Source organism: Amblyomma maculatum, chromosome 7, assembly GCF_055883805.1.
Source record: "Amblyomma maculatum isolate TAMU_Amacu chromosome 7, ASM5588380v1, whole genome shotgun sequence".
Classification (NCBI taxonomy): domain Eukaryota; kingdom Metazoa; phylum Arthropoda; class Arachnida; order Ixodida; family Ixodidae; genus Amblyomma; species Amblyomma maculatum.
The window spans coordinates 48,308,027-48,320,634 of record NC_139350.1 but is presented as its reverse complement, the minus strand read 5'-3'; the positions used below and the strand labels follow the sequence as shown (position 1 = coordinate 48,320,634).

Below are 12,608 nucleotides of genomic sequence, written 5' to 3'. Positions count from 1 at the left end.
TTGCACGAAACATCGTGTGGGGAACATGCATACTTCTTGCAGTCTTATTAGTGACACTCAGACTTCTTATATTTGTGAATGTCGGCGGTGCCTTCGATAATCTGGTCTCGCTACTTTCTCTACCTCATGGTGTGGGCTCGGCCCATGCAAAATTTCGTGGTGACACTGTGGCCGCCATTATCTTTAGTAAACGTAGTTACAGTTCGCTTTAACTTAAGCTGTATACAGTCCGCTTCGAGCTCATTCTGAATTTCATGAGGCCTGTCAAACAACTGAAACCAAGCAAGCAACATGCGATAACGATGGCCGCGAAAACGTCGCAGTGCCACTGATACCGGGCCCACATGATGAGCCGCTGATACAGTTGTCGGGTCGCTTTCTGCCTGTTTTTGGCATTCTATGTCAACATCAAGGTATGAAAGGTGCACAGAGGGTTCATCAAAGGAGTCCTACTAAACCCGGCACACCTCTGGCGTCTGCACAACTGCAGGTATGACGAAAAATAGACTGTCTTTTCTGCAAGGACAGGTACATCGCATATTTTCGGTTTCAGTTTTCTGAGCTTTGTGCCAGCCCATGGTGACAGCCGCCATCAGCCACGTGTCAGGCAGACAACTGAGTCCAGCAGCAAGCCGTTTCGAACTCCAGTTGGTGCTGCTGTGTTTCCCTTGCTTCCATTCGCACATTTCCTCCATTGCGCGGACGCTGCCGTGCTCATTAAATGCCCTTACTTTTGTGTGCCTCCTGTGACACAGCCATCTGTGAGGGGGCTGTACTGCTACTGCGTTGCACCATAAATTCCACGGAATAAGGCTCTTAGCGTTTTGAAGCAGTTCTAACAGTTATTGCATGGTTCTCATCTCAAATGTCAGCTACCACTTTTTAGCCTTTCACGAAATAAAGTAACTATGATTTTAAGGTCATTTGATGATTCCAATTTCGGATAATTCTAATGTTTTTGCCAGTCGCTTGAAGTTTGAAACAACAAGTTTTTACTGCATTTATAATAGAGCATGGTTCTACTTCGTGGATACTAGCAATTCAGAGGAAACCCTGGTCGCAAGTGAAGTGTGTGTTTTCTGAATGAGGAAGTAATAGCACAGTTCAAAGTTCCGCTTCACAGTGTATGTTATTTCAGTACACTGTGCTCCTGCGTAGGATGCTGGATATGCAGTGAAGTACTACCACTTTATCAATTTTCATGAGGCTTGAGAAAATGTTCTAAAGGGAAAGTTTGCTTAACTGAAATGAATGTGCTGTGTCTCAGTTGGATGAACGAAAGTAAATATGTATCAAGAATTCAATTATTAATGTAGTCAAGTAATGCCTTTGTAACACTAAAAACTTTGTGCATGGGTCATGCACTTAATGCTCTTCGTTAACGCTTGTGCTGTCATGCATCTTTTCTGGTAGAAATGCCTGCTTGACGGCAAAGGCTTTCCTTCAGCTTCTCCAGATGCATTATTGTGTTTCATGCTGAAAAGTTCTTCTAAAACAGGCTATTCATTGTCGCGGCAGCCACCTTTCAGTGAAGGCAAAATGCGAAGCACCCATCTGCAATGCAATATCAGTGCATTTTAAGAATCTCAGGGGGTTGAAATATCCTGAGCCCTTCACTACAGCGTCCCTGTAGCCTGGCTCACTTCCAGTGTTAAACCCTGTCTTACACATGACTTATGCATATTCTTTGATAGGCCCTGTGTTACTCGTAGTATCTGTGAGATGTTTGAGAAAGATTCCCAACAAACGTCTGTCCTTGGCTGTGCATTGGGGCATTTTGTATTGGCAGTTTGTGAAATGTGCCATCTGTACGGCCAAATTTCAGGCCGAGCGTGGTTGCTCTTGCCATGGAGAATTGCAATTGCAAGCTTGAGGTAGATGAATGGTGCGAGATCATTTGGTGCGTGTACAGTGGAGGCAAGTGCAGCAGAGTGTTCAAGCGGGCAGAATCTGGGTTGCAAAGGAACCTGTTTTGTGCTTCTGCACAGCCATGCGACGGCAGCCAACCGAGTGTGGGGCAACCAGGTTCTCGTCTTTCAAAGGTAGCAGCTGAAGGTGCACAGAACACAGGAACAGAGAGAGCTACAAACTGGCAATGCTGACCAAACGCAGACTTTTCACGACACACCTCAAACATTCTGAAAACAAGCTGGAATAATTAGGCTGGCTTAATTTGCACATGTACCTAAGAACAACAGTGTAGGCGATGCTTTTTATTCCAGCCAGTGAGAGAGTACCTACAAAGCAGCTTACCGTGGGCACTGCTGAGCACAGTATGGGGGACGGAAGGCAAAAGAGGGGGTCAAAGGTGGGATGGTGTTTGTGTAGAAACAGCAGCCAAGCAGGGATCTTGATACGAGGTTCCTTCCAGGGGCATCCATTGTTTTGCCATTGGGCTGCAACTTATTGGTGTTCTGATAAATCGTTGAGCTACGCTCATTTTTGTAATAAGGGAGTAATTACTCATTTTACCAACACCATTCCCACTTCGAGTTATAGATCAATTCGCTCTCGCCCTACCATCTGATCTGCTGACCGTCCTGGTTAGCTCAGTCGGTAGAGCGACTGCCCCGGAAAGGCGGTGGTGCCGGGTTCGATTCCCGGATCAGGACGAATTTTTCTTTAACTATGAAGTTTCTGAGAAAGCTGTATAGCTTTCCTTTGTAGCCGTTTGGCTGCGTTTGGGTAGATGCAATGAGTAATTACTCCCTTATTACTAATCTACTCCACCTTGGGGGATTCCCCTAAATATTTTACCGGTACATTTTTGTAGTACAGTGATCGCATGGTGCTGTACCAGAATTCATGGAATCGTGTGGCCTGGTCGGTTAGACTAGGGTGTCAGTTGATTTTTTATGCGTGGCAGTACCTGGTAGCGTCTACCATTGAGGTTAAAGGCATCTAAAATGGATTTGTGAATAAAAAAGGTACTGCCCAGCGTTTCTTGACCTTGGGAACAAATTGTTTCCCTGTGCTAGCTCGTGGGCATAGTGGTCTTTCATTTGCGAGGACAAATTGCAGTAAAACCTCAGTACTTTGAAATCTGTTTTTCAAAGTATCCAATAAGCATTAGAATGCAAGAAAGAAGAAAGGCAGCCTGTAGTATTTGTCAGCTGTGCACAGCACTTTACAGCTCCTTCATTTCACTTAGCAAAGCTCCAATTCATGTTGAAAAAGCTTGACGAAATCATTGTGGCACCACCATTATTGGTGAAGTTTGCCTGGTAACCTTTATGGGTGTGAAAAGCCTTCAAATTGATTGAGGTTTCAGATTATCGGGGTTTTACTGTGGTAACTTCTATAACTTCTGTTGTATATAGTATATGTGAATCTTGTACAATGTGGCAGTGTGCCATGGTTGTGCATGGTATTTAAACATTGTGAAGGATATAAGTAGGGAGGTAGGGCCGTTTGTTTTCTGGCAAAGACCCAATATCTACATTTGCACCCTGTAAGAGTTTTCTTGTTTGCCGGTGGAAACAGCTGAAAGAATTTTTGCAAGAGCTAAGTTATTTTAACTCTTATAAGAAAGTTGTTCTCAGCTTACTCTTGTAGTGTTTCAAAGTATCTTATTTGCCACAAGAAAACTAGTTTTTTGTGGTTTTAATTGGCAGAAGTAGCCAGGTAAATTAATTCTGAAACTGGAAGTGCTAGAAATAATTTGTTGCAAAGTTTTCAATGAAATGTTAATGTCCAGTTTTTACTCCCAAAATTCAGAGGTGTAAACCTGAAAATGAATGGCCCTAGGCGTTAGTCACCATTACGTAGGTCTCGCTGTTCAAGAAGGCAAAAAACTAGTGCTAATATACTGACTGCATTTGCAAGGCTCATTACCGCTGCACACCTTCACTTGTCTGGTCGAGGTCAACATAAGCTGAAATGACCGAGTGTCCAAGTTGAACCAAGGCACATTGCATAGGTAAATGCGACTGTGGCTGTATTATCCTTCGGCTTATTTTGTTCTTAGTGCAAGAACTGCGACACTAGCATTTGCAGTGTGCTATTCTGTCACTTCAGCATATGCTGCCTCGGACTGTTCCACTCAAGCATGGTGTTGATTTGGTTTGTTTGGCATGCATAGTATAATACTTGTTTTTAGCTACACACTTTGTTGCCGTTATTCAGTCTAGAAGTGAACTAGCGCATTCTTGAATTTTGCATGCTTTAACTGCACAGTCTTGAAAGAGAGAAAAAAAAAAAAAAAATAAAATAAACCTTGTTCTTTCTTATTTTCTGGATTTAGTGATTGGCCTTGTTTGTGTTCTTTCTGCAGATTACCTACGGGTTATCTACCAATTGTTATGGTATTTGTGGCATGGTACGTTATATTCTTTTATGTCAGATGGGGTGTGGTGAAAGAGAGTTTGGCTCAGGGCTGTGCTCTCGAGTGTTTTCATTTCGCTGACATCCCAAATTCGTACCGGAGTTGTCGTTCTAATTAAGTCGCACCTCGTTGCTTCCCGGCATGCTGATTGCAGAAGCTTTCACAGCGGCCCATTCAAGCTTAAGTGCATGGTGATTTAAAAATCCTAGCATGTGAAATGCAGCAAACTTGTATGACCTTTTAGTTTCACTAACGTAGTAGCATGTGGATCTTTTTGCATTTGTTTTGTATTCGGACAGCCATGCTCGGAATATTGTCACTGCTATTAATGCACTATGCTCGACTGCAGGCCGCTCTTTACTTAGCTCGTCTCTATCAAGGCTCTCAATTCAGTGCTCTTGACTTCTTTTGCCTTCAGTATGAGTATTCTCATGGCTGGCTGTCTCGCTGGGTTGCTTGAGTGTTTTATTTAAGTATTCTTCTTGTTGGAAACATGCCAGCTGCATAGTGTGGCAGCTTGGGCAATTTCACTGGACACTGGGTGTGTCCTTGGGCACCTTCCTTTTGTTGTGTGTTTCTGTCTCGCTCTTACGGGGCTTGCTCGTCTGTTCAAAAAAAAAAAATCTTGTATTGAAGCACTGGCGGACAGGGCTTCTTTATTGCATAGTTCAAGTGTTTGCAGTGTCCAACAGTAGAGTGCAAACCCTCTCTAGAAATGTGGTCATACCTTTGCATGGGTCCACACTGCACTGTGGTAAGACTAGTAAAGGTTTAGCGAGAAATTGAGTGTCATTATATGCTGCAAATTTTAGTGATCTCACAAGCGTCCATGACTGATCTGTGCTTGCTTAGTTTATTCTTTTTGGAAAATATTTTAGGTTGTGTAATTGTGCATTAGACCTAAGCAGATGTGCTAGACATGATAATCTACTTTTCTATTTGGCAGGCATGTTGTGTCTGGTTAGTGGTGAGGGTGCCCGCATAGTCATGTCTTAGGCATGTGCACATTCAAGTGGCATGTTACACATGTGCGGAAGTAAATGAGACAGCTGCCTGTGGCTTTAATCGCTAATGTTGGGACTGCCTTTTCTGTGCCTTGTGTTCCACACGTGGAGCTGTTATTGGGGTCCTTCAATGCTTTCTCTGCTCATAAGCCTTCCACATGACCTGGAGAGCATAAGCAGTCCACAGCACTGGCTTGATGGTGGATCAGACATGTTAAGACATGCTGAGAAGTATGGGATATTGAAAGTTTGCTTTGATAACACCGAAAAAGGATTTGTGAGCATGCCAGGTGTGTGTTGCATGACACCAGTGGATGGAGTAGCGTTGCATGAGAAGGTAATTGCAACCAAAAGCAATGGGGTGGCACCATGATTGCCGTGGTTGCAGGCTAGTGTAGTAGGTGGCTATCCCATAACTCAGGCACATGAGTTCCTGCTGAGCAACAAATTTTCTTCTATTTCTTTGTTTGAACTCCGAGCGCTCGAAGGGTCCTTTGCTGGCTAGGGGTGCTAGAGAAACTCCAAGGCTACCTCCATTTTGAAGTGGAAGCTTCACTGCACCATGTATCAGCCAAGGTCAACCTGGCAGGCCGCTTGACCTTCAACAAGCCGAAGGTCACACTGTGGCTATATAGCTTAACCATGGTCAGTTCAGTTCAGTTCAGTCGTTCAGTCGTGTCCGACTCTTCGTGACCCTATTGACCATGTCACGCCACGCTTTCCGGTCTCTCACTATCTTCCTAACATCACATAACTTCATCTGCAGTGCCTCGAGGATGCCATCTAACCATCGCGTTCGCTGCCTACCCCTTCTCCGGCGACCCTCAACCTTTCCCAACATCAAATCTTTCTCCAGCGACTCCTCTCTTCTCATCAGATGACCAAAGTAGCTGAGCTTTAACTTTAGAATTTGACCCTCCAATGAGCAGTCAGGGTTTATGGTCGACAATATTGACTGATTTGATCTTCTGGCAGTCCAAGGAACTCTCAAGAGTCTTCGCCAGCACCACAATTCAAACGCGTCAATTCTTCAGCGGTCAGCCTTTTTCACAGTCCAACTCTCGCATCTATACATCACAACTGGAAAGACCATAGCACGAGTTATACGGATCTTGGTTGGCAGACTAATGTCTCTGCTCTTTACTAGGCGGTCAAGGCTAACCATTGCTCTCTTTCCCAGAAGCAGGCGTCTCCTAATTTCATGGCTGCAGTCTCCTTCCGAGGTAATCTTGGAGCCCAAGAAGAGAAAAATCTGTCACAGCTTCCACTTCTTGTCCCTTGATGCTCCAGGACTTGATAGAGCAAGACGCCATGATCTTTGTCTTTTTAATGTTCAGTTTAAGCCCAAACTTCTCACTCTCTTCTTGTACGCGCATCAGAAGTCTCTTGAGTTCCGCTTCACTTTCTGCCATTAAAGTGGTATCATCCGCATATCTAAGGTTGTTGATACGTTTTCCAGCAATCTTCACTCCAGCTGAAGACTCGTCTAGACCAGCCTTCCTCATGATGCACTCTGCATATAGGTTAAATAGGCAGGGCGACAGTATGCAGCCTTGCCTCACTCCTTTCTCAATTGGAAACCAATCAGTAAGACCATGCCCAGTTCTGACTGTGGCCTCTTGCCCTTCATACAGGTTCCTGAGGAGACAGATGAGGTGAATTGGAACTCCCATCTCTTGGAGAGCTTGCCACAATCTGCTGTGATCTATGCAGTCAAACGCTTTCGCATAATCAATAAAGCAGAAGTAGATGGGTTTCTGGAACTCTCTTGCTTTTTCCATGATCCAGCGAAGGTTGGCAACTTGGTCTCTAGTTCCTCTGCCCTTGCGAAACCCAGCTTGCACGTCTGGAAGCTCCCGATCCACATACTGCTGCAGCCTACCTTGGAGGATTTTCAACATCACCTTGCTAGCATGCGAAATAAGCACGATCGTGCGGTAGTTGGAACAATCTTTGGCACTGCCTTTCTTTGGAATGGGGATGTAAACTGACCTCCTCCAATCCTGTGGCCACTGCAGGGTTGTCCAAATCTTCTGACATAATGTATGCAGAATGTTAACAGCGTCATGGTTGAGATTTTGAAGCAACTCAGCTGGAATGCTATCAATTCCGCTAGCTTTGTTCTTGTTCTTTTAACCATGGTACCACCACCTATGGTGTATGGCCATTTGACCTTTGACGACAGATCATCATGTGTTCCCTCGTGTAGTTGATGGCATCCTCAACTGCATAGTCTCGGCAATATAATCGTTACGAAACCATGTCTGCCCATGTCCAAACCTGAGCCTAACCAAGCAAAATGACACTGTCACTCCGCATAACTAGGTTTAGCAGAGTTAAGCCTCAGCCGTATTTGTTCCTTTTATTAATCTTTTCTGTAGCATGGCTTGCATGGACATGCAAGCACACCTTGTGTCCTGTGTGCCTTCCATCTCCTCCGCGAAGTGCATGTCGCCAAGATGCGATCGTGCTGGCATGTCTACCGTTCTCACCTTGGGCAGATGCAAAGGCATGTAGTGTTAGATATTGTTCTAGCTGATAATTTTGCCCCTTCAATACTGCACAGCCATTTCAGCCTGACACCGATGGTGAAATGTTGATGGTGGCTACTGCTACGCGGGGAGGCTTCGTGCATTAAAGTACAGGAGGCTTGGCTGCACTCTGAGGGCCATGATTGAGGGCCCTTTCTTATGGTTGCACGTACCTTATTGCGAGGCTTGTAATGTGCCTAAATGGGCTCGGCAAGATAGCAAAATCAGGAGCATATGCGCAGACCTCTGTGTGTTCCTGCTTTGTTGTCTTGGTGGGCTGTGGTTGTATGTAATGGACTGCCATAAAAAAAGAAAGGACTGGGTCTATGTTGTTTGTAGATTTCAATGTGTTTTTTCTGAAAGCAATTATCTAAGGAGCCTGAAGTATTTTTTCTTTTTTTTGTGCCCTGACCACGCAGAAAATTAGAAGGCCCATGTTACTGGCACTATAAATTTACAGTGACAGGGATAGCATACCAAATTAGCTCCCAGTGAGGTTGTGTTTTATAATCAAAAGTAAAATGTGGGTTAAAGGAAATCTTATGAGGTCACAGCAGCTTGCTGCCTCCATAGTCTGACCCTGCATGACTCTTTGTGAGTAGTTCACCGTATTGAGGGATCCCAGATAAAGCGCGCATGGTCAGGAGCGATTGTACAACCGTCTAAAGGAAGCCTGGTAGAAAGTTTCTTCATGAAGGTTTGAAGTTTGTTCGGGCCTTTAACCTGCACAATCCGCTTTGGGCTTTGCACTGTGGCCATTAAGCTGATAATTTCACACATTTGGTGCTCTTGACAGCAGCTGATCGCATCCTCATTCATTCTGTTGCCTGTTACATCTAGCCTTTGTCAACATTGATGTAGCGTATCTTGTTAACCCATTATTTGCAGGTTTTTGTTTAGTCAAGGAGGTCTTCTTAAGGTGTTACGTAACACTAAATGGTGCTAAACCAGGAGCTCTGTTATATTGCACAGGAGCCATTATGCCGAGCATGTGCCAGGTGCACACTGAAGAGCACGCGTCATTTGTTAAGTGCCACACTAGACAGATGTGAATGGTACTTGTGCAACTTAGGGCTGACGTTCTTATCGGGGAAATTACTGTGCGTATATACTACTAATGCAGCTTCTGGAAGACTGGCCATGAAATGGGGAAAACAAGCCAAACATTGGGGCTGATATAGTTAAACAACATACTTTTTGTTTGGTTTCCTTCTATTCTTATCACCTCCTCCTTTGACTAGTTCATCTGGACTATTTTTGTGTTCTAAGTCAGTGACAGAGTGAACAGGGCTCAAACTATGGTAGAATTGTTGCATTATTCTAGCTCAGATAGTTATCTTTCGTTCAGCTCTTAGCATGGCATTAGTGAAGTGCGTTACCGATTACTGAATTTAGGTAACAGTAAAGTATGAATGACCAAATGTGGGCAGGTGCTGTCTAGCAATTAGTTTACAGGGATGACACCCACCCTTTATACACATGAGCATGGCATTATCAAACAAGGTGAAAAATTTCTTCTAAGCAAGATGAGAAATTTAGAGGTTACTGAATAGGCCAAAAGTAAATGTGTTCACATGTCCGTCTAGAAACCCAGTTACCTGTTGGTGAGTGTGCTCACACACTTGTCTTGCTTTCTCTGTGTGGTAAGCCTTAATTAATAGTTTTTCTAATTTGCTCATCAACTTCATTTTCTCGACCTCTGCAAGGTGTGTAGTTGTCGACCCAAACTCAAGGGAGTTAAGTTTGTGAAGAAAAGTAAAGAGAGCGAAATTATTAAGGCCTAGGAGACAAAGCTGGACACTGCACCGTGCGGAGGATGCAGTGACATGGAACTATTTCTTGGAAGGGTGCATGTATATTTTGTAATGCAGCAGTTGCCTGTGATCACTAATGAATTTGTGGTTTGGTTAGCTCTTCTTTTCTATATGTTTTGCCATGATTACCCATTGCAGTGGCCCAATGGTTTAGAATGCTCACCTACTAAGCCAGATGACCTGGATTACATCCTGTCGGTGGCGGCTGCGTTTTGATGTGCAATGCACAAGGTATCCATGTGCTGTGTGCTGTCAGCACACATTAAATAATGCCAGGTGGAGTAAATTAATCCATAACTCTCTTCTACTGCATCCTTCATAATTAATAATAATAGTAATAATTGGTTCACAGGAAAGGAAAGGCGCAGTACCTGTCACACTTGTTCTGTGGACACCTTAACCGCGCCATACGGAAAGGGAGGAGGGTGGGAGTGAAAGCGGGAGGAGAGAAAGAGGTGCCGTAGTGGAGGACTGCAGAGTAATTTCGACCACCTGGGGATCTTTAACGTGCACTGGCATAGCGCGGCACACAGACGCCTCTTCGTTTCGCCTTCATCGGAAATGCAGCCGCCAACGGTCGAGATCGAACCCGGATACTCCGGCACAGTAGTCGGACGTCTTACCACTGCACCACCGCCGCAGGGCTCCCTTATGTAACCCATTTGTCGCTTTGGGAGTTTAAAGCCTGCAATTTGCCATAATGCCAAGGTCATGTGTCTAAAACCTGGCATTTTTTTCTCAGAGCAACCATTTGGTAGTCAGTTCCTCTTATACCTTGCTCGTTCATTCCCATGGACCCTTGTATATTTGTACCAGTGCCTTGAGGCATCACTTGCACATGTGTTGCCTTTTTTCTGAGATAAGCTTCTAGGAGTTAACTTGAGGCCGCTTATGTATCTCTGTAGAGTCTGCAAATCGCTCAAAATGGCGGTTGACAACAGCCGCGAACCACATTTGTTTTCCATCATCATCCATGTGGCACTTCACAAGTCACACGCGAGCATTCTATTTCTTCTCAGTCCGTCACTGCCTTGGTGTATCAAGTCCAGCTCTTGCGATGGACTTGATCATTGGCTGTGTTGACAGCCCTTGTATGCGGGCAGCAAAAGTTGATTTTAGTGTTGTTAGCTTTACTACTTGGCCAGAATTCTTTTTTACAAAGTTCCTGTGTGCATTACATCTTCATTGTATTGATGCATCAAATATTCATTCCTCAATTCAGCAATTGTTAAGCCTAACTTTAGCTGGAAATAATGCTTGAGTGTGGAAGTACACATATTGCTTATTAATGGCATTTGTGCTTCTCTTTTGATATGTGTAATGGCCTAACAATCTGTGGACTGAAAGCACTAAAGCAGCATTCTTTCATAAAATGCGTGTTATTAGTAGTTAATACTCACTCTTTCACAATTTATTTTTGTCATGCTGGTTATGAGGCTCCTAGATGTAACACTTGTGTGCTTGCATGCCTTAACCACTTGTTCTTTCACTGCATAGGCTGCTCTTCAACTGGTTGTGGCTTCCGGAGGCACTGAGATGCCCTTGTTCATCTTCCGCTTTTGTTTGCCAACAGCTTTCAGTATTGCTTGTGGTCACCCATAGAAGTGAGCTGGCTGCAGCCTTGATGCTGCATACTTTGCTAACTTTCGTGTTTTCCACCACTATTGGTGTAACATGGCTGTGGCACCTTTAGTGACTCAGTTTGTGTGCCAAGGCTTGTTTCATGTGTGCCACTGACGAATATTGTTGACATCGAATGTCATTTAAACTGGATTGTTTTGGAGGCTGTCATATGTGTGCACTGTATAAATACTGATGCTGTGGCTTTTACTGATGTTGGGAACTTCTAGCTGGTTCGGTGGTTGTGATGAGGTCATACTGTAGCCGTGAAAAGCACCTATGCCCATCTAAGAGGGGTGGTCTTATTTCTGTGCCAGCCTTGATGCAGCAGAATGCAGCACAGCTGCATCTTCCCCCAGAGAACCTGGAGCTGCTGCCACCGGATGAAATTGGGCGTCACCATGCCTCACTGCGCCACCATCACCGTCAGGGTGTGGCATCGCCGGCCACTGTGGGCTCCGTCAGTGCAGGCCTGACGCTACTGGATGCGCCTGAGATGCAGCCCTGTATCACTCTGGCTCCGGCAGCGCCACCCATTCCTCATGATCGGCCGGCATCTCGTGCGAGCTCCCTCACAGGGTGAGTTTTGCTGTGATCCTCGTTGTTGGGGGGCCACACACATCTTCAAATGGCAGACGCAACTTGAAGCCTGTTTCAGTGCCGAGTATGGCGGATGCAGTGGACGGAGCTCTAAAGTGGTGGTGGCCACTGACGTTTGGGTAGCTTTGCTACTTGCGGTGCCACTCTAGTGAGAATTAGAGGTTTTAACGAAGGTGTCATGGATGTCATGTTATTACTGTATGAGAAACAATTTTTGATTACATGCAGCCTTGTACATGAGACCAATTTAGTTGCGCAGCTTCATTGACAGTGCGACGTTCAGCACTACTGTTGTTGAATTTGCATGAATGGTCTGAATATGGTTGCCCTTATGCTTAAAGGATTATAGACACCAACTTTTGGTTTGCATTTTTCTTCTTGTTAATGATGCATAAGTCATTCCGGTATACCGATCTGCACACAGTTTTCGCCTGCGGCCGCTAAATAATTTATAATCGAATTTTTTTTTTCTCACCAGTTTCGGTTTCGACAGCTAAGAGATGGCTGTGACGTCACAATCATGTCTTGATGCGTGGCATGAAAAACGCGATATAATTGTTCATTCTTCACTTGTAGTGATCCCTGTTCTTGAGGCAGGCTGACTTTATCATTGTAGTGAATTGAAATATACAGCAATAATTATACAACGCAGTATTTTCATACCTAGCGTGGCCTAGACTTGACTGTGACGTCACAGCCATCGCTTGGTTGTTGA

General features: G+C 44.6%; 1 protein-coding gene and 1 non-coding gene across 7 annotated transcripts in view; both read left to right on the top strand.

The window, feature by feature from the left end:
* The window catches only part of LOC146183160 (uncharacterized), a 150,895-nt gene that overhangs the window by 35,477 nt on the left and 102,810 nt on the right, over positions 1-12,608 (top strand). For 5 of the 6 annotated variants that reach the window (XM_084609058.1, XM_084609059.1, XM_084609062.1 and 2 more), the window contains 2 exons: positions 4,274-4,318; positions 11,611-11,872. In XM_084609058.1, coding sequence (XP_084465184.1) covers positions 4,274-4,318; positions 11,611-11,872 — 307 coding nt within the window. The remainder of the gene's footprint in view (positions 1-4,273; positions 4,319-11,610; positions 11,873-12,608) is intronic. The other variant, XM_084609061.1, reaches the window with a different exon arrangement.
* Positions 2,539-2,612, top strand: TRNAS-GGA (transfer RNA serine (anticodon GGA)). Its single transcript has one exon. It is a non-coding gene; the product is annotated as a tRNA-Ser (tRNA).